This window comes from Triturus cristatus, chromosome 3_2, assembly GCF_964204655.1.
Source record: "Triturus cristatus chromosome 3_2, aTriCri1.1, whole genome shotgun sequence".
In the NCBI taxonomy this organism is placed as follows: domain Eukaryota; kingdom Metazoa; phylum Chordata; class Amphibia; order Caudata; family Salamandridae; genus Triturus; species Triturus cristatus.
In genome coordinates this window covers 229,672,700-229,696,179 of record NC_140584.1, presented here as the reverse complement: position 1 = coordinate 229,696,179, position 23,480 = coordinate 229,672,700, and the positions used below count along the sequence as shown (strand labels likewise).

Here is a 23,480-nt window from a genome sequence, read left to right as displayed (position 1 = left end):
TTAATTTTTGCGTGGGGTAGTTGGTTGTGGTGTAGGTATTTTCTAGTGCAGGCCTCCAAGAACTTATGCATTTGGCCATATGCGTATACTTGTAGATATGGAGTACTGCTTGCACTGCCGGGTCATCAAAATTAGCGATGCAACGGTGGCGCAGGCCTCTCATAAATATGATCCAGAGTATGCCGGAGAAATCCCTCCCGCGTACTTCCATCAATTTTATTATTATGTTTCACAAGCAATTATTCTTTTATGTCCTAGAGTTTTGTCTTTGAGAATACTTGTCTGGTTCATTCATTCCATCCTAGGTCAAACCAAGAGAGACATCTCTATATGCGCATTTAATGTATCTTTGTCTAATACATTAAGAGTAATAACTTGTATTTCATTGTGAATATTGATTTGTATGATGTAATGTTTTGCCTTGGCGTATGATGCTTTGTTAGGCATCTTATGAAGCAAGAAATAAAATGTGACAGCACTGTAATTTAATGTGACATACGTGTTTTCAGTTCTTTGTGTGGAAAATGTTAACAAAAGTTTGATATTTTGTGAATCTTAAATAATAATAGTTTTTAAGGGATTAGGTATTCTCTTTTGATGTAAGAATGCACTAAGCAGTATCAATTTACAGGGGTGCACGATTCTATATCACATTATACTTCATCTGCCATGCTACTACAGTGGTACTTTTAATTTATTTTCTATTTTTTCCTGTCTATTAATATGAGGAAAATTATAAGTATTCAAATACATCAATCCAGAATGCTTTTAAGGACTAAAAAACACACATGCCTAAAAAGTGAGAAATGGGCGCATATGTACATTATTCATGATTATGAAAACAGATCAATTTTGTGTCACATTCATGCAAGTGTATAGTTGCATAATGAACTAATACTACACATGGAACATACCAATGTTTTTCATAGTCAGGACCGGTATGCATGTATTTATGTATGTGTGTGTCTTTCTGTACATGCGTATGCTGTGAAAAGGAACTCTGATTGTTGCCGGAAGGGACACACACACACATATATATATAAATATATATAAATATATATATATATATATATATATATATTTATATATTTATATATATGTGTGTGTGTGTCCCTTCCGGCAACAATCAGAGTATATATACTGTATTTGTATAGTGGAAACCTAGCCAAAAGTCTGGAAATCACTGTACTGGGTCAGAGGCAAGCATACGCTCAGCAAGTGATAAGGAAGCTAACTGGTTATGATAGTTTAAATGTCTTAAATCTTGCTACTTCAAATATCTCCAATTTTCTAATGTTCTGAATTAGCTCTCTAATTTGAATTACTGTGGTGCCATTGCACTCAGCTGGAGAACATTGGATCTCGGACAGAGATGGAACTGACAGTTTCCCTGGCAACAATTCAACTCAATTTCAGGCCACATTCTCAATTCTCCCATTTCAAAACAGCATGAACAATGAGTATTTTATATTTACTACTCCACAAAGCTCATTTGTTCAATTATTTATCTTTAGGAGTTTCTGTTGTTAGTTTAAAATATACCACATACTGCAGAGGCAACAGAGAACATGTTCAAGTTCGAAGACAACTGACCTGACACTTTCTGATCTAAAACTAGTAGCAGCAAGAAAAAATGTCTTATAAATTAGGCAGTCCCCCAAGGTTGATCTAGGATACAGATTCTCAATAAATAAAATGTTCACTCTGAGCAACAAGAAACAGAGCTCTCCCCAAGCTATGATAAATTATAAAATGTGATAAATTCTCAAATAACCTCCAACAGGTGCAAAGTTAGTTGTAGGGTATCGGAAAAATAGATTATTTCTATCTCATTACATTCTTTGTATGCATTGCATTGAGGTGAGGAGCATCATGACACACTTGAACTTCACTGCTCATAAAAAAGTTCGCCTTTCGGTAGGTATATATTGGATCATGTTTCCCTAGGAAACTGTTATATTGCTTTTCTAACAGCTTTGGGGCCATTTGACGAATCATCACAAAACTTTCCCAAAAAAGCCTCCATGCACATCAGCTCCTTCCTGGAAAGACTCAGTCACATCTGCTGCTGTGCAGGGGGAGTCGAGAAAAAAATGGTATTCCCTATTCAATTTTCCATGAGAAAATTAGACACAGGTACAGCCAAAATGGCTGAACACATTGACACCAAATTTGGAAGGAATCAAGACCTTGATCCAGAAAGTAGGCTTTTTCTGTTTGGTGTAAATCTGTTCAGTAGTTTTCAGTAATTAAGGTTTAAATTGTAAGTATATTTCATGCTGTAGAGGATCTGTGGAACTGACTGATCTACAGATAAGATCTGAGTGTTTGCCACACCATCCACAAACATTTTAGGATTCTGGGACCAAGCCCCCTGTCCTGTAAAAAGAATAAAGAAAACATACAGGGGGCAGTGTAGAAATACCGTTTAAATATGCAAATTTCCTGAAACAACTGAACAGATCTACACCAAGGGGTTCATTCCAATGTTGGGCTGTAAGCCTCCATCCGACACTTGGAATCTTCGCAACCGTGTTGGAGCTCTTCCCACTGACTTGGTCAGTTTACAGTCGGACTGCCCGATTATGATGTTTGCGGTCGGAACATAAACCGGACGGTCTATCTGACACAGGGCCTGATTCACAGAAGTACTCTGAGCCAAAATCCTAAACTTACTACTTTTGGTATTCCCAGAAGGCATTTAGAAGTAGTAAAGTTAGGATTTTGTCTTAAGTTTGTCTTAAGTCTGTCTTAAGTCAGTCTTAAGTCTGTCTGAAGTCTGTCCTAAGTTTGCCTTAAGTTTGTCTTAAGTCTGTCTTAAGTCTGTCTTAAGTCTTTCTTAAGTCTGTCCTAAGTTTATCTTAAGTTTGTCTTAAGTCTGTCTTAAGTCTGTCTTAAGTTAAACTTAAGACAAAATCATAACTTTACTACTACTAAATGTCTTCTGTGAATATCAAAAGTAGTAAGTTTAGGATTTTGTCTCAGATAAGTTCTGTGAATCGGCCCCTCAGTTCCCACCGACTCACAGAGTAATCTTGTCGGTCGGAACTGCACCGTGACCAATATGGACGGGTTTCCACCATTGGGATTACAATGTCGCTTTCCAACAACCTTTCTGCATCGGGCTGTCCAACACGGAAAGGCTGTTGGAAAGTGAATTTGGGGACCTCTGGCCCCTGCGGCCTACTGTTGCTGGCCCTGTAAAACCCTGCACTGTGTGACAGGCACCATGGGGTGCCTGCGGCAGGGTGCAGGGTTTTCCACACTCACCCCTTTCCCCCATAGGAGCCTGTGTTACGGCCAGATCACTGGTGTAAAAAAGCTCCCATAGAAAACAATGGGAATGCAAACGAACAGTGTTCGGTCGCATCGTAATCCGGCGGTTGGAAAAATACCACTTTTCCCAAACTTTGTAATTGTTGTTGGTATTTGAGAAATTCGTGCAGCGCAGATGTTCCAGCACCATCAGTAAATGTTCCTTGCTGCATTTGTAGTCTCTCCATTTCTGCTAAATGGGGGCCATGGACCGGATGTACCGGATGTACCGCAGAAATATTTATTTTCACTTTCTTATGAAAACGGTTTTTGGCACAAACTGCACATGACTTATCGTGCATTTACTTTCTTCTTTTCCAATAGTATAGCGAAAAACTCCCAGAAAATTATTTTTTTATTTTTTTGGGGCGATTTTGCTCTTCCTCCAAAACACGATCCTCTTCCTGCTCTAGATAATCTGCTGCAGATGCCATCATCAAAAGAATGATACTCACAAAAAAAAACACCAATCCATATTCTGCCTCCTATCACCCTAAAGCACCCAATACATCAAGAAAAGGGGTGTAACCTTCCTATATTCATGATAGAAAGCTGTTACACCAATCAAATTCTCTTCTTTCTCTGTCACATGGGATAGACAACTCCTATGCTTCTCCCTCGCCCTGAATATGCAACTCTATAAAATGCATTAAAACGGCATTGAAAATGTATCTAAAGTATAAATATACTATTTTCTTTAGTCTATTAGTAAATCTGTTTACTTGAAGTAACCTATAAACTGTCTATATATGTTTTACTACATGCCGGAGTCACGTCCCCTACGCGACTCTGAAAATACATGCCACAAGATGATGTCACAGCTCATGAAAATGTATTAAAATGACCATTAAAATTTTATCCATCAGTTGATATGCTACTTTCCATTCTGTAATATCATATCGCGTACCTTAAAATAAACATTGTAAGTCTCAATATATGGGTTTTACTATAATGAAAACGATGCCAGAGCCCTGTACCCAGTGGGACAGGTTGCGACAGGTGCGCCACTCCTAATTTTGTAGTGAAAAAAATAAAATAATTATGGAGTTTACAGATGAGGACTAGTTCATATTGGAAATAGGTTGGTAAACACTAAACTGCTTTTCAACTACATATAAGCCACTGCTGACATGCTCTATAGCTGGGCCATATCACAAGGAACTATATTCTTACAACAAAAGATGTCTTCTTCCAAGTTTCACTCTGTTACTTGCACACTACGAGAGCCATATCTGCTATCATACATCCACTTTCCTATCCAGACTAGAACTCAGTATGCATAAAAGGGTAGAACCAGCAATACATCCAGTAAGACAGTGAGAGAGGCACTTAAATATCTATTTAACACATGCAGTTTTTATGCACTCAATCACCAACACACAGACACCTTGAGAGGCCCATAACGTCACTGATACACCCACTAATCTACCTATATACCCACTCACACACCCACTTTCATAAGTTACAGATAGTTAGTAAATAAATTTTGAAATCCATCAAAATTCACTGAAAAAAACAAGGGTCACAAGGGCATTATAGTTAGGAGATAGACCTTAAAAAGCCTTAGAAATTCACAGAAAAAAACAAGGGTTACAGCGACATTGTAGTTAGGCTCAGGTTTTAATTGTATAAAACCATAGACATTCAGCAATTGTAGTTACCTGAGCTGAGTATAACCTACGCCTCCGCAATGCACTGCTTATGGCCTCACATATTACATAACTCTTGGCATGGTCAGTGACGTCACTGATAAAATTACTGATGCCATCACAAATGATATCACTGATGCCATCTCAAATTATATCACTGATGACATAATTGATATCATCAGCTACAGAACCTCTCACATACCCACATACAACCCCATACAACATCTCTTACACCTACTCCACTCTCACACAATGACACCCATTCACAGACCCATACAAACACTCACGCATACACCTACTAACGCTAGCATTAACCCACATAAAAAGACACTCCTGCACCTACTCACTGACCAATACAGGCACTCACAAAACCATTTATTCAGTCATGCAGCCACTTACACACTCAGTCGTACACCCATATAGCTACTCATACACTGCATAAGTCACCCATACTCCTACTCACACAGCTCCTTCTTCCCCCTACAGTCACTCACATACCATTCTCTCCCTCACTCATCCAACTCTTAACACATGTACTCACTCACCTATACAGTCACTGAGACAAACACATAGAGTCCCATACAACCTCTCTAACACTCACTTACTTACCCATACATCCATTCACAAACCCATTCACTCACTCATACAGCCACCCATATACCCCCTCACTCGCCCAAACAACCACTTACACACTCATTCATGTACCTATACAGCCAGCCACTCATGTACCTTCTCACTGACCCATATATCACTTATGTACCTCATATTCACCATTTACAGCCACTGACACACCTGTATGCATACCCATCTAACCACTCACTCACCTCTCATTCACCATTACAGCCACTTATACACCCACTCACTCACCCATACAGCTACTCACACAGCCATATACATCCTCATATACCCACTTACACACCCACTCCATACGCATAGAAAAACTCACACACCACTCAGTCATGTATACATTCTGGCACATACCCATTTACTCTTTTATACATTACTTACAAACCCACTCACTCACTCAGACACACACTCCCTTAGCCACTTATCTTAGTATATATGTTTAACACTCAGTAGGTATTATAAAACACTCTCATTCACAGGATGATGTCATCAAAGATGAGATCAGTGATATCATTTGAGATGTCAGCAGTGATATCATTAGAGATGTCATCAGTGATGTCACTGACCATGTTATGAGTGAAGCAATATCTGAGGTCATAAGCAGTGTGTTGTTGGGGCATAAGTTATAGTTAGCTCAGGAAACTATAACTGCTGAATTTCTATTGTTTTGTACAAGTGAAATCTGACTATAACATCCCTGTAACCTTTGTTTTTTTCAGTGAATATATATATATACATATATGTAAAGAAAATGTATACATCACATGAGTATGTATGTGATGGCCAGCCTAAGACAATGTGTCATATAAAACTCCCAAAAATATTTATATGCATGGGTGACTGTGTGTGTTCATGATATCAAAATGTAGTTTCATTTGTCCCATGTAGCAGGAGAAGGAGAGGCCTTGATGATGTTTCGAGGGTAGTTTCTGCCAAAAAAATCCTGTTTCAGACAAGTTTGAAATTAATTAGTCTGTTAGCCTCATCAAGGTATCAGTTTATTTTTCTCTTTTGATTACAAAAGTAAAATATAACCTCATTGCACAAGGTCATTTTTCTTAGGCACAGGGAGATTAAGGGATTTGCCTAAATCACAGGATGTTGAGCCAAAATCAGGAGTCCAGCCTGGTTTCCCAGTTCCAAAGGAAGCAGCTAAGACCAATAAGTCACATCTCATCCTACATCTCATCCTACATGTATTTCCTTGATTCGTAAATTCTTACACAAATACAATACTCGATTGAGAATCGCAAATAGTACTCACAGGCATATATCACAACTTTTTCCAGCTGTTTCTATGCTCTACTTCTTGCTTTGTAAATGGCCACTGCATGAACATGTGCTTCTCAGTCATTTGATATTCCTTCAATAATGTTTCTCTGCATTTCAGACACATCCTGCTCCTGGACTCAGTTTGCTTGCTCCAAACATAAATGCATTTCCAAACAGTGGCTGTGCGATGGGCACGATGATTGTGGGGACGGATCTGATGAGAGTGACACTCTTTGTGGTAAGCCACCGAATCTTTCCAAAATACAAGCTATGTAAAGTGTTCTTTTCTACAGAATTATGTCCACACAGTGATGCAGGACAAGTTACATTATCATAGGAAGGCAGACTTGTTATCCGCTTGAATGAATAAATACTCACGACATGCATTTATGGGACAGATGAGAAAAAATATGGATTTCTATGAAACTCCAGTGTCAATTGCATCTAAGATGATTTTGAGCCCCTTCTGAAGAATAAAAGTGCTAAGTTTCTCTGATACACCCAGGTACTTCATATATTGGCTTGTCCTTTTTAATCAGTTTTCAGGCTCTCTCGTTGGAACACTATCTTGGGCATGGTCAGCCAATTTCACATCTGGTTGCTTCCTTGTGAGGTCGAATGTTACTCTCCAGGCCCGGTGGGAAACACTACAAAACAAATATTTCCTAACAAACCTGGACATGTCTTTGCTGTTTTCTTTCCCATTTCCACTCATTACGCTGTCCTAACCATTATTGTCATACATATGATTTCTCCTTGGCTCAAATGTGTTGAATTAGATGGAAGGGCCTAATGCTTTTCAGAGTCCTCTATTCATTATTCTATATTTCTGTTGAAAAAACATTTCTTTGTTTTGCTGAGGAGCTCTTTTAGCCTATCTGAAGCAATAAGCTCAAATGATAGTCGAGAGTAGGAACAAATAGGCCACATTACAACGTATGCAAATACATTGCATGCCATTATAATGCGGTCATTACAACAACTGCGTTGCTACATCACATACCATTACAACGCAAGTGGTAATGTATCGCATGCGTTGCAAATTATGTTTCCCTTAGGAACTTCAATTTTGTGAGATGAAAGAATGAGCCAAAGTTGGACTTATTAGTGAACAAAAATTTAAACATAAATAACAAAGAAAAACATTCCATAGTATTGTTAGAGCTTATCAGTCAGGTATAGCTTGGTTCCAGTAACACAGTGCTCTCGGGACCCAAGTCCTGTGATGGACTGGTATGTGGGCTGAGTAATTACCAGTCTATAAATCAGTCAATCAATCAGGTTTTATAAAGCGCGGCTAATCACCCAACAGGGTATCCATGCCCTTGCAGGTCCTGGAGTCTTATTCGAACAGCCAGGTCTTGAGGACCATTTGTTATTCTGGAAGTGAAGTGATGTTCAGGATGTATGTGGGAAGGCTGCTCCAGGTCTTTGCTGCGATGTGGGAGAAGGATCGTCCTCCACCTCTGCCACGGTAGATGCAGGCAGTATAGGCAAGTGGAAGGGAGGTGAAGCGTAGTCTTCTTGACGATTGGTGGATGTTCAGGTGGTGGCTAATGTAGATGGGTCCTTCATTGTGTAGAGCCTTGTGTGGGTAGTTCAGCAGCTTGAATTGGCATCTCTTCTGTATGGGGAGCCAGTGGAGTTGCCTGAGCTGTGGGTTCATTGGGGAAGGCAGAGGATGGGTCTGGCTGCGGATTTCTGTATGGTCAATTCCTATGTGGAGGGCGTTGCTGTCGTCCAGTTGGCTAGCGATGAGGGCTTGTGTCATGGCTTGTGTTTGATGCATCTCGTGTGTAATCTCAGTGGCTGAGATGAATTCAAGCATTTCATCCATAATGTTTTTATGCAGTTTACACGTCCTACTATGCTTTCATTGAAAACACGTCCTCAGAAAACCCAGATTTGAAATTTCACACTTGTTCTCAAAGATGAGGTAACAAGGAAGTTTAGTTCAACCAGGCTTTTGGTTCACCTTGTGACTGTGAGTACTAAAATGACACCCCTAAACAACATTACCAGACAGGTTTATTTTTAACTTAGATGTGTGGGATTTGTTATCTCTTCCTGGCATCTGTCTGCAGCCCCCACTCCAGCACCTAGGTGCTTATATACAAGCACCTTGTGCCGCCGGCGCATCACTTTTAATATGGGAAGAGTGACGTTCCGGTGGTTCAAGGGGCTTAAAAATAAGCCCCTCAGTTCTTCAGAATAGAGAGTGTACTCCAAATATTGCACCCATGGACTGGATACCAAACTAGACAGCACCAATTTTATATATTAATAATTAATTACATGGGACTAAACACCCCTTCCCCGAGTAAAGTCTTCCTGACCCTCCAAGGGAGGATTATTTTTTTCCTATAAAGCACTATTAGATTTAAGGTATTGTGAATGCTGAAGCTTGCCAGAGGCTTGGCTCCATACGAGCTCTCTATCGGAATTTCCTCTTAATTGGAAGGTGGATTAATTTTATATTAAGAAAGTAAGCAAGTTAAGGCCAGAGACCAGAGTACTCCTCCCTTGCGTCAAGACGCCAGAATCCTGACTCTGTATGAGGAAAAAAATGAAAACATGAATTGGGTTCGGGCTGCCCCACAATAGTATTTCAGTGCATCCCGCAACCTGTCCCACACAGACTTTCTACCTCTTTGGTGGGGCATATTCAGGATCCAATCTACATTCCCCAGGGCTGAATGTTCCCTAAGTCACCAGTGAGCCAATGTAGATAAGCAACGTTGGCTAATCCAAATATTCTACCAGACTCCCCTCCTCTGGGTGTGTGTCCTTCTTACCTCAATGTTCTTTTTTAATATAAAAGAGATAATTCTTTGTGGCGAAATTCCGCATCCCAGATAAAAGAGACATATTTTGGTCCCCAACATGTTGGAGGTGCGAATTAGGAAGTTTAGCTCTATACTCTCCAGCCTAATCCAGTAGGTCAGAAAGCACAACTAGTTAATTATGAGAGGGTAACATTACTGGCATCAGGTTACACTCACACCCAGTGCTGAAACAGTGAGCCAGCCAGCCAGCCAGCCAGCCAGCCAGCAGCCAGTCCGTGTTTTCGGTGCATTCACGGTGCATCCACGCACCCGGCGTCCAGCTCCCAGCCGAGGCGAGGACACGGTCCCGGCCCCCGGCAGCCCCAGCCGCAGGCCCCCTGCTTGGAGTTGGCAGCCTGCAGTATCACCCGCCGTTTATCCTACGACGAGGAGGAAGACGCTTTTCTGCTGCGGCCCGTGGCTTCTGAAGTCCCTGCTCTCGTGGCCCTCGCTCCCACTTGCAATGCCCCGCACTCCACTCGCTCTAGCCCCGACCTCCACCCTCATTAGCAGTCGGCGCGGTCGTGGACTATTGAGCTGATTGCGGATTGCGGTGCTTTGCGGCGGTGCTTGCAGCGGTGTGTGCAGTGCCCCCCGTGACTCCCATGGCTTGTGGCTCATGGCCGGGGGGGGCACGGTGGCAGTCACAACCCATCCTCTCTTCCGGACCCCTACCTTCCACCTGCCACCCTAGTCCTCTGCTCCTTACCCTCAGTAGCAGCTATCGCAAGGCTGTGACCAGGGCAGCGGCGGTAGGGCAAGGTGGGCAAGGTGGGGTGGGGTGGGACGAGGGCGAGGGTGAGGGTAAGGGAGCTGAGGAACTGCTGTCGAGTCCTGGCAGTGGACTTGAAAAGCGAGACACAGCGGGACCTCCGGTCAGTGTGAGTCAGCACAGTGTGAGACAGCAGTGCGGAGCGGAGTCTGCAGATGTGCTGACACAAAGCGGAGCGGAGTGGCGTACTTAAGACGTCCAGGGGGGAATGGCAACCGCAACCTCAACCACAACCCCAATCACAACGGCGGAACAGTAAGTGGGAGCCAGCGATCTAGGGAGTGGTGAGAGTCCAGCCGAATTGAGCTGAATTGAGCCGAATTGAGGCATGTCCGATTGCCGACAGACTGACTGACCACTGAATTGAGGCAAGTCCGACAAACAGACTAAAGCATGTCTCTACAGAGGTGGTCTGTCCGTCCACAGCAAGCGCAGCCAGCAATACAACCAGAGCACCCTGCTGACCCCACAAGCCCTCCCCAACCCTCAAACCCCGCCCTAGCCCTAGCCTTTGCTTTCTACAGATCATCCATAAAGACCCTTAAAGACTGCCAGCCAATACTCACCTGTAATTCAAAATCAAATTAAAATATAAATAAAAATAAACTCTAATAGAACGGTCATCCGCACCATCAGCACCAGTTCAAGTACTGGGACCAACAAGACCTGAAGGTCAAGAAAAAAGATAAGGATAAGGACGAGGAAAAGGACAAGGACAAGGAAAAGGATAAGGGCAAGGAAAAAAACAGAAAAAACCTGTCACAGTCATAGTGAATTAGTAGCCGCTCACGCCAAGCCTAGTCAGGCCTAGTCAAGCCATCCCTCTAGGAGCTCGCAGCCATCCACACTGCTTGGAGGTATAGAAAATGGATCCTCCAAGAGTCATCCAAGGGTCATCTAAGAGTCATCAAGAGTTACCAGGCGTTGGTAGGCAGGCTCTTGACAAAAAACAACAAAAATAATCAATAAAATAAAAAATCTTACTAAACCAATTAATCAACAAACTAACAAATCTACTGGAGAGAAAAAAATCCTGCAAAATCACCAGAATCAGCAAGACAAGGAAACAATCAAAAATATTTACAACAAAGTTACAGTAAAAAACTAAACCAAGGATTTTTCAACCCAATCAATCAATTAATTAACTAATTTAATTAGTGTATTAATCAACCTTACTTCCTTTTTTTAACACCTCATCAACCAACCAAGCAGCCCCTTAATATTAAAACAAAACAAAAAAATAATAATAAACAATCTCTGGGATGAGATCAGGACGAGTAAGGAAAGCACTATCAAAACCCTCCAAAAAAGGTGCAAAGAAAATGGACCGTTTGATAGAATCTCCAATGGCGTCTTCGCCCTGCCAAACACTTGCAAACTCAAGAACAGCCTCTGATCCAGGGCCCATACATGCCCATCCAACTGCCAAGGAGCCAAAACTGCACATCAAATTACGGTTTTCCCACTGATCCATGGGGTCAATGGAGGTCCCGATAATTCAACTGAAGTCAGGGCCTCATTAACAACAGAATCTTTATCCAAAGGCGCCTTAAAAGCCGTGGACATCAGCCAATTGCAACAGGCTTCCCTTCATCCATCACCTCAACACACAGCTCAACTAGAACAAGTGACTCCCAATGTAATTACTTCCAAAGATGCCCAACTGTCAACTTTTCAACCATTTTTAAACCTAAGTCAGTTTTCCCCATCAGTGTTTAACTCTTCAACCAAATCTAAACCCGACAAGCAACAAAAGAGCCCTAAAGTTTTAATGCCACAGGTCATGGCCTACCCGCAAGCTTTATTTAGCAATTCAGTCCAACAGGGGCCGGAAAGTTTTCTAGCCAAGGTAGACCAAGGGGCCCAAGCCGACCCAATGGTCATTCTAGAAGGGCCAAGCAACAATATCATTCACAACTCTTTAGACTTATCGATCTTCACCACTGATCACAATAAGTAAGTAGAGCAGGACAGCTCTCCATCGGACAACCTCAACAATCTATGGTCCCAATTATTACAAACCTTTCAAACAGCGTCAGCAGCACTAACATATCATTCCGATAAGATGGATCTGCAGGTACACCTACTAAATACACTCGCGGTTTACACCGCTGGGATCGACCAAAAACTGGAGGCACTCAACGCTTCATCAAAAAAGCTCAATCCCAAACTCAACTGGTTCAATCAGTGTGCTGCTGTTCTCCCATAATTGATTCCTTATCATCTCTGCCTCAATTTCTCTCAGCAGTTTTAACGGAAATAAAGAGACCCTCCGCATCCGGGTCATCAGACCCCCCACTCTAGGACCCGAGCCCTACACAGGGTTTACTTCACCCAAAAGCCCAAACCCGCCCAATCCCCATATCTCCGGGGACAACAGACGGCAAATCATCCCCTATTGAACCACCTAAAAATCATAATTCTCATCGGCTGTCCAAAAGAGAAAAGAAAAGACAACGAACAAGCCGAAACAAACAAAAAACTGATACCACAACAATAAATATGAGTTACCATCTAACAAGTGACACAGAGCTCCCAGGAAACGCCCCCTCGACAATACCGTTGAAAGGAGAACAGTCGTGCCCGCAATTAGTACCGAATCAGTTACCCCCACAGACAGAAGCCCTGCCCCAGCCCAGTCAGCAGTCAGGGCAACCACAAGCTTGGGAGCACTGTCTGCAGCCATCAATGCAAGCAAAACCCAGCTCTACACAACCACCAACCTAGCACTGGAAGTAGTGCAACAGAGTCCCGCAACTTCCCAGATGATAGCCCAAGAAGCTTGTTCCTCTCGTCCTTTTTTCGTCGAGGACAACAAATCGCATACACAGAGGATAGTTACAGAGCTTGGTCATAAAAACCTCACAAATTCAGTAAGCTGTCGTATGTTGGAGGCCGCAAATAAAAGCCCGCCAATCACCCATCAAACAGGACGGCCTCTTTTATCGTTCACTGTACCGACCTTAAAAAGAAGCATTGAAGAAAATTCACAGCAAACACAGCCGGCAAAGTGCAATGAGTTCTGTGAGCTCCCAAGCAGCACTCAAAGCACCAAACTGCTGCTCACTCCAGAATATACCTCCAGAGGCCCCCATGACATCCTCAATCGAGGGAATATATTAAAACTATTCAAATCCTTACCAGACCTGAACCACCTACAATCGAGAGATATAACTGCTTTTGAATTCTTTCCATCTACCGGATCTAACACGGGTGAATCTACGCATGTGACACTGGCATCCCCGGCAACCCGGGATCTGATCCTGATGAAAATTGACCAATTTAATACCTGGGGTATTACAACAAGAATACCAAGCGCCCCTCGCTACCCCTCAATATTGGAAAACAACCAGGCCCGCACTTCCAGCTCCTCTTCAGCCCCCTTGTCAATACTGAGGTCCGCAAGAGGCAGCCCACCAACAGTAATCCCAGAGCCCACAACTGATCTGCGAAACCTTGATGGAGCAGATCGGCAATGGCTGCCGGGGGCTTTATCCAGAAATCGGACCGATTGAACCATCACTAATTACGGTCTAACAATATGCTCCTGGAACATCAACGGTTTTGGGCAGGAAAAACAATCTGCCGCCACCATGGCCCTTTTAAAAGAACATGACATAGTCCTCTTACAGGAAACATGGGAGGGAGAAAGCATCCCAATAGTGGGCTTCCTGGAGTTTGACACCTGCCACCAGGCAGTCCAAGTTTGGCAGACCAAGTGGTGGTCTTTCGATCTATGTCTCAGCAAATCTATCGAAATGTATTAAACAGATTAAATTTGAGGAGGATTGGCTCTCCGGTATTATTCTGGGAAGTTCACTTACTGACCCTCAGCTGCTTATCCTCAATGTTTATATCGCTCCCTGCACAACCAAGAAAAAAACCAAAATGGAATGCTTGCTCAACACTATCTGTGACGTATTTGGCAAGTATGGCAGCACACCCAGCATCATCTCAGGCGATTTCAATACCAATCTTTTCTGCAACTTTGCCGATACCACAGGACCAGACTCCCCAAGAGTCCCCACACATTTTGCATCCCAGTCTATTCCTGCTGGAAACAAACTTTCGACATTGGGCGATTACTTGGTCACGCAGTTTAGTAGCTTAGGATTCACCGTACTGAATGGGCGCTTCTCCACTGACATCCTGCCTGCATGGACCCGGTCAGATGGCAGATCCTTTTAGTTTTTGGACTTCTCTCTAGGGAGTAGAGAAATACTGCCCTTGATCAAGAGTTATCAAATTGCACCGCAAGGAGAGAGTGACTACCAGGTACAAATTATAACACTATCCAACAGTACTCAACGCCATCAAGAACTTGCCCATACCCACTCAGGCAGTTACCTAAAGCAGATAAAGTGGTCGGATTCCACTGCCCCTTCCTTGAGGGAAAAATGCAGAGTCGTATTACATCAATCCCTAGACTCAAACACTCACGTTGTTAGTGGCTGGTCTTCCCATACAAACCACCTCCTCAATGAACTGCCAATCAGGAGGGGCCCGAGAAACCAAATCCCTCAATTTTGCATCTCAAAAACCACAAGGAAATTAAGATCTGAGAGGAACCTAGCACTCTGATTATCAAGACAGAATCCCAGCAATAAAACCCTGTTCAATAACTATAAGCAAGCCCAAGTAGCTTTTAGGATCTCGACACGACAGGAAAAACTGGGGGCCTCGGATCAATTCCGGCTGAAACTCATCTACGAAAGTAAAAACCCTAATCCGAAGCAATTCTGGTCTCTTGTAAATAGGAGCACACAAAGCACAAGTGGGTACGGCAGTGCAAATATCAGCAAAGGCGTTTGGAGTGAGGTTTTATCTCTTCACTTTGGGGATATTAATGCAAACGATGCTCAAACCATTTCCTCCAGCCCAGGCCACAAAAGGTTCTCCCCCCTGGGAATGGAGAGTCCGAGACGAGCTCGCCCCACAAAAATTCCATCTGAAGATCCGTTATATAAAGATCCTTCGAAAACTAACGATATACCGCTAGAGCCCATGGTGCCTCCGGATGTTTTAAAAAACAAGATCTCACGCCTCATAACGAAAGCCAGAGCTGATGGAGCCCCAGGCCGGAACGGCCTTCCCCAGGCCATGTTCAAATCCGACATCACCCTATGGTCTGAATACCTGACTCCTTTATTTCTTTACTGCAGTCTACCCAGCACGGTACCAGAGTCTTGGCGAGGAGAAATCTTTCACCCAATTTACAAAAGTGGGAAGAGAAAAGAGCCCAAAAACTATAGAATGGTTGCACTTCTCGACGTGGAATCTAAGTACTATGCAAACATCCTATTGGAGGAGCTACAGGCCTGGGCCGAAACAACAGCGCGACTCCCTTTTAATCAGACGGGTTTTGTAGCTAACACCGGTACTACAACTAATTTGTTAACGCTAACACTCCTGATGGAGAAAGCAACAGCCCAACAGATCCAGCTGCTCTGCTGCTTTGTAGACTTCAAAGCGGCCTTCGACCGTGTGCCCAGGCACCTGCTATGGCAGAAACTAAAATCATGGGGCATATCCCTGCCGCTTCTTCAAGCAATAATCCAACTCCATACAAAAACATGGATAAGAATTAATCTGGGTGATGGCTCTCATGTCTCTAGGAAGTTCCGTACTGAAACTGGCGTCAAACAAGTTTGTGTATTGGCCCCACTTCTTTTTAATTTGTTTATATCTGATCTGCCTTGAATTGAACCTTACAAAAATCAAAACAATATCTTTTGGGAAGCAAAAAAAGTCAACAGAAAGGTGGCACTTCAACGACACAAAGCTTGAATCAACCCCTAGTTATAATTACTTGGGCATCTTTTTCGAACCAAGAGGTACTTTTACCAAGCATAAAGAAACACTGAAAACTAAAGCCTTGTTGTTAGAAGCGGCCACAGCAAAATTGGCAAAGCAGTTACTAGGCCCCAGCCTAACTCCAATGCTGCAAGTGATGAAGTCTAAGGTAATCAACTCCTTGGCGTATGGGCACCAGATCACTAAGGGCACAACCAACGTTTTAATTAATAAACTAACAACCCAAATTTTTAAAAGAGCTTTTCGGTTACCAAGATCTTCCTCACCAACCCAAGTGAGACTCAAACTGGGACTACAAGACCACCATGGAGTGGAGGCAGGCGCATTTATCAAACTAAGTCATAGACTGCACCGCGGAGGCCTCGGAGGCCTGAATATGGCATGAAATACAGAAAAACCAGACCAGCCATAAGCATCGGCAAGGCCTAGACCGCAGTTTACAGTTACTAGGAGTAAAAGACCTCTGGGAATTAAACCCCTCCTCCCCGGTGTTAAAGACTGCTATTAAAAAAAAGTCAGACTGTGGTTCTTTCACTCGGACAGGGCTACACTGTCAATGAGGAAATACGCTTGGGCAGTAATCTCCAATTTCAAAGTGGGTGCTCATCCACTCTATCTTTAAAGCACATATGCACTTTATTGGAAAAATACGTTTTTAGAGCTGAGGATGGGTGATTGGCCTTTTCTAAAGAACCTCCCGAATGGCGCCGGTCAGGTTGCAGTACTGAATGCAGGTTGTGTAGTTACCATTCTGAAACAATGGAACATATCATCTGTGCATGCCCCGCATTGCTCATGGCCAGACAGTCATTGCTGCAAGGACAATTTATCATGTTGGGAGTTCGATATTGCCGCCAAGCAATAATGACCGCTCTTAACCCTGACAACACCAAGCTAAACATTGGGCTAATGAAATTCATCCAAAAGCGTTAAAGCAACTGGAAGCCATATCAACAGCGAAACCCTCCTGATCTTATTAGGGCGGTTGAGTGAATAGACTCAATAATCAAATCGGAGTCCAGAACATCAGAAAGCCAGCGTGATGTCTTCCAGCAGAACATTACTAGCCCATAATGCTCAACCGAATTTTTAATAATTTTAAATCCACCATTTTTTACATTTATTACTGTCATTTTATTGTTCGATTTAGCTATGTTTTAAATTGTAAATGGTTGGCTAAACCAATCAATAAAGAGTTAACCCAGCCTGCTGAAACAGTATTTCTGCCTCCGTGGGGGCATATTAGAGTGAGAGTCAGCAAGCACTACTTGGCGGGAACAGTAAACACCAGTTTATTTTTTTTATAAATTGTGTGTGGTATGGACTGCCCCTTGGTGGCATTGGACTGCTGGTCCACCCCTTGGCACAGACAGTCTTGATGCTCAATTGAGAGGAAGGAGTATACCCTCAAGTCATCCTCGGGGGTGGGGGACAAATCTAGACACCAGTGCTTATTTTTTTAATTTTAATGGGTGGGTCTGGCCTGTTCCTAGAATAAAACTCCAACCATGGCTGAGGTGGAACTAGGACACAAAATAGGTCTGGGCATCAAAATAAAAATACCCACCATTAGCAAATAACATAGCTGAAAAAGTGGTCCATATTTGCAGATTGGGCCATTTTGAACTTGTAAAGGCATTGTATAGAGATATTTTGTAATGTATATGTGAACAAATATATTTGTCCTTGCTGCAGACAAAGTTTGTGGTAATTTCATGGACATTAACAGTACAAACCAGCCCATAACACAATAAATTAGGCCCACAAGCAATCAGACAACCAGCCCACCCACTGATATTTCATACCTGCCAATTAGGTGCTGCCATATTTGCCATACAGGCCACTCTGACCCTACCCTGGCTCACAGCCATTCAAATCCCTGTTTTGAAATCATGGTGTGTAGCACAAATATTTCAACTCACAGTGAGGTTAAAACACCTCTAGACACCAGGAATTGTCAATGTCTAAATAGATGCAAAGGCATGACTCCACCCAATCTCTCTACCAGAACCTTCCCTAAACCAGGGGGCAGATTGGTGCATTTCTCTCTAATTCGCTCCAAGAAATAAATAAAACAAGTGAAATGCCGATGGAGTCCAGAGCATGCTTTCCTGGTGCCAGCATATCAGACTCCCAACCCCATATGTTTATTTGTTGCTTGACCAAATATAATCAGTGGTGTTTTAGGCCGCAATGTATGGCAGGTCTGGGTGTAATACCCGATGTGCTTCCCAGTGGATCTGAAATGCAAGTATTGTGTAAAATCTCATCAATAATATCATGCAAATGTTGCAGTGATATTATTAATGATGTCATAGAAGAAGCTATGAGTTATGTAATATGTGGGGTAATTATCAGTGCATGGCGAGGGTGCGAGTTATAGTTACCTTATGGCATTATTTATAGCTTCTTGAGATAACTATAACTGCTGAATTTTTATAGTTTGGTGTGTGTATAATCTGAACTTAAGTATAACATTCCTGTAAACTTTGATTTTTTTGTGTGAATTTTTAAGGTTTTATTGATTCTATTTCCTACCCACAACGTCCCTGGAAACGTTTATTTTTTCAGTGAATTTCTACATTTATTAATGCTTTTTCCTAACTATAACATCCGTGTAACCTTTGTTTTTTTTAGTGAATTTCTACGTTTTCTAAATGCTATTTCCTAACTATGATGTTCCTGTAACTTGGATGTGAGTGCATGTGTCAGTGGTTGTGTGGGTCTGTGAGTGAGTGACTGTGTGGGTCTGTGAGTGGGTATGTGAGTGGCCATATGGTTTTGTATGTGGATGTGTGAGTACCTCTGTGGGTTTGTGAGTTGGTGTGTGAGCAGTTCTCTGGATCTCTGAAGTGTGCATGTGAGTGGTTCTCTGGGTCTGTCAGTAGATTTGTGAGTGGCTTTTTGGGTGTGTGAGTGGTGTTCTGGGTCTCTGAGTGGGTGTGTGAGTGGCTGTATGAGTGTGTGAGTGGGTGTGTGAGTGGTTTGTGAGTGTGTAAGTGGGTTTGTAAGTGGGTGTGTGAGTGAGTGGGTCTGTGAGTGGGTATATTTTTTAATTGGGATCTGGATTTGGGATCTGGATCCATCACGGATTCACACAGGGCACCTCCGTGGATACAATGATCCTCAAGTGCCTCATAAAAACTTTTTGGGACAACTTCTTCCTCATGAGATGACCCAAACAGACCCCTCTATCAGTCCCATGGGGTCAGGATACTTTTACCCTGAGTCCCTACATCCGATTTACACTTTATTACCCCCAAGAACAGTGTCTCCGATTGACAAAATGGAAGCAGCAACTTTTCTTTCGCAGATACACCATGGTGGAACCGCAGTGGATCTGTATCTCTGGATATATATAAATCTTTTTTTTTTAATAACTCCAAAACTCCTGAACAGATTTACACCAAATTACGAAAAGCTCACTTTCTGGGCCAAGATCTAGCTTTCTGCCAAAGTTGGTGAAATTTCATTCAGCTGTTCGGGCTGTACTCATGTTTATGTATATAATTATATACTGCTACTACTACTGGAATAGTAATAGTATGTAGTTTTGTTAGAATCTAGTTTCCATAAGAAGGGCATTTTTTGTTTTGCTAATAACTTTGACAAATCTTCACAAAATGTTCAAAAACTAGTATGCTGGTCACTTCAGTTTCTGTCTGAAAAGTTTGAGGGTGATCAGTCAAGAGGGGGTAGAAAAAAAGGGAGGTGTCCCAAAACGCATTTTCCCAAAGCCGTTTCCCCTAAGGATTTTAGACATGACAGCAGCCCAAACCGCTGAATGGAATTACACCAAATTTGGCAGAAAGGTAGATCTTGATCAAGAAAGAGAGCTTTTTGCAATTTAGTGCAAATCTGTTGAGTAGCTTGGAGTTATGAACTGAAAAAGATGTATTTATATCTAGACATGCGGACACACTGCGGACCTGCTGCAGTGGATCCGCAAATCCACGCACCAACAGCAACCTGAGAGGAAAGTTGCTGCCACCTTTTTATGCATTGGGACTCGGTTCACAGGTGGGAAAATAAAATGTAACAGTGGTAGCAGGTAGAGTTACCCTGACCCCAGGGGACTAATGAAGGGGTCTTTGAGGGACCTCTCATTTGCCAGAAATAGTCTCCAAACCTTTTTTAGCACATGAGGGTTGGTGGATCCACTCCGATGCCCAGCGCAATCCCCTATGTATGTAGATCTGTAGAGCCAGCCCTGATTAAAAAACACATACACCCACTCACAGAGTCACATACTTAAACACACACTCACTTACACACCCACAAAACCACTCACACACCCATGGTCACTCACACACCCACTCAAAGACCCACAAAACCTCTCTCACACCCACTCATAGACCTACACAGCCACTCACACACTTACTTGCACACCCATACATCCACTTATACACCCACTCATAGTTTCACAAAACCACTCACACATCCACTCACAGACCCACACAGTCACTGACAGATCCAGTTACACACTCACATGCCCACTTACACACCCACACAACCACTCACACACCTGCTCACTCACCCATACAGCCACTCACACACCTACTTACGGACAGACAAAACCACTCACACACCCACACAGTAACTCTGACACCTATCCACACACCCAAACAGCCACTCCCACACCCATTTACACACCCACACACCCATTTAGCCATTCACACACACTCATTGTCTCTCGCACAGCCACTCACACTCAGGCAGTGATACACTTAAATAAATTGCAATAGCATATGGTTTTATTAAATGTGCTGTATTTTTTTATTGAATGTATGCTTTTGATGGGCATGGATCCGCTGATCCTTAAAATGAATAATAAAAAGAAAGACTTGGTGCATTGTATTTATAGAAAGACAACATTAGTTACCTTACCTTCACTTTTAATCTTTAGTTTTAAACTATATAATAAGAATGAATGTGTGAATAAAATGTATTTATGAACTTGTGAAAATGTCTTCCACAAAAAAAACAAAGGTCACAGGTATGTTATAGTAAGTAAAGAGAATTAAAAAAAGTTGAAATTCACCCAAAAACCCAAAGGTTACAGAAACATTATGGTTAGGAAATAGAATTTAAAAAAACGTAGAAATCCGCTGAAAAAAAACAAAGTTAAAGGGAATTTAAAGTTAGGTTCAGATTTGAAAACACACAATGTCGTAGAAATTCAGCAGCTATAGTTACCTGAGCTAACTATAACTTACGAACCCCATAATGTCCTGCTTATGAGCTCACACATTACATCACTCATGACATGGTCAGTGACATCTCTGAGGACATCACTGATGACAATGGAAGGCTGTGCGCAGTATGGGGTTGACTGCATGCGGAAAGTTGGCGGCAGACCAGGCCCTCAGGCCAATACCCCACTGTGCAGGGCTAAAGGCCTTGTGTAGCAGCAGTTGGATTCATGAATGGTAATCAAATATTACTATATGTTAAAAAAAATCTACATGGACATTATAGTTGGGAAATAGCATGGACAAAATGTAGAAATTCACTGAAAAAGCCAAAGGTTACAGTGACTTTATAGTTAGGAAATAGAATTTAAATAATCTTAGAAATTCACTAAAAACACAAAGGTTACAGGGACATTATAGTTAGGTTTAGATTTTACGAATGTATGACTTTACAATGCAGATTTACAACTCTTGCCTTTACCATGCAGTTTTTACATTGCAACATCCTTTACAATGCATTCTTTTACATCGCGTGCCATCACATTGCAATTTTAGAAACTACCTTTACAACGCATTCCATTACATCGCATTATCCCATTACAACTCATACAATTATAGCGCATACCATTACATGGCATTGAAGGTAAGTGTTGGATAGTGTAGGGGTAATAATTGCTATTCTAACTTCAGTGAGTGCAACAGTAGGGTAAGTGTTAGATAGTGTAGGGGTACAAATTACTATTCTAACTCCAGTGAGTGCAACAGTAGGGTAAGTGTTGGATAGTGTTGGGGTAAAAATTACTATTCTAATTCCAGTGAGTGCAACAGAAGGGTAAGTGTCAGATAGTGTAAGAGTAATATGCATTGTAATGGTATGCGTTGTAATGACTTGCGATGTAATGTCTGCGTTGTAGTGACATGCGTTTTAAGGACATGCGTTGTAGTGATATGCGATGTAATGGCTGCGTTGTAATGACATGTGATGTAAAAGATGTTGCGATGTAATGAATGTGTTGTAAAGGTAGTGTGATGTAATGGCTGCGTTGTAAAGGTAGGTTGTTTCCCACATTTTACACACAAAAAAAAATAGAAATTCAGCAGTTATAGTTAGAGTTATCTCAAGTAACTATAACTTGTGCCCTAAAGTAAATGTAACTCGCACTCTTGCCACAGTTTGGGGATATTCATGTTCAACAACTCCTTAATATAACTATGAGAAGTGGGTGAACCAGGCAGCAGAAGAAATATTACTATCCAGTGAGGTATGGATGTGGGAAGCACCATTGACCAGGATGCGCCAAGAGGAGCAGTGGTCCTTACCTTTGATAGTACTCAGCATTAAATCCCATTTAGCACACTCCCAAGCTCTTTTGGCGCTTAAAATCATATCTTTGTAAAGTGGATCATGTTTCCTTTCCCAGCTTTGATGGCTTTGAAAAGAGCAGGCCTAGCTTCTCTACAAAATGTACCAAGGGGCCTCTTTCTTCGTTTTACAGGTGGCCTTGAATTCTACTAGAAAAAGATTCCTTAAGGAGTCAAACATAGAATAATGAATGGCACTAAATCTCAATAAAGAATCAGTTTGCTCCAAGGGCACACTCTCAGTTACTACTAAGGGTGGGCAAAACTCGCTGAGCTCAGCTTTTCAGAATTCTTGAGAATGGCTCAAAAACTCTGTGTGATTCCATGGAGTTCCGCTCGAACCGGAGGAAAGAATAAAGTCCCATTGCAGGTTCCTCCTGAGGATGACGGCGCTCGACCCGCCCAGCCTGCCCATACTCTGCGCTGCAATACCCAGCTTGGGAAGACCTAATCAGTGCCCATGATTCTCTCAAAAGCACATGTGATGCAAAGTCTGAAGAATGGTGAAAATAGAAAAGGGGCGGCATATGAGGTATATGAGAACGTGATGAAAACATTAAGCTGCTATTTGTCCAGCTACCCTGTACCTCATTCTGGATAACGTCACGAGCAACAACTAAATGTGGCAGAGTACTTTTGTATTTGGTATTTC

The 23,480-nt window shown here is 42.3% G+C and overlaps 1 protein-coding gene across 1 annotated transcript in view; it reads left to right on the top strand.

The window, feature by feature from the left end:
• LRP1B (LDL receptor related protein 1B) overlaps nt 1–23,480 on the top strand; it is a 3,634,433-nt gene that overhangs the window by 2,919,314 nt on the left and 691,639 nt on the right. The window contains exon 51 of the mRNA XM_085647014.1: nt 6,982–7,101. Coding sequence (XP_085503140.1) covers nt 6,982–7,101 — 120 coding nt within the window. The remainder of the gene's footprint in view (nt 1–6,981; nt 7,102–23,480) is intronic.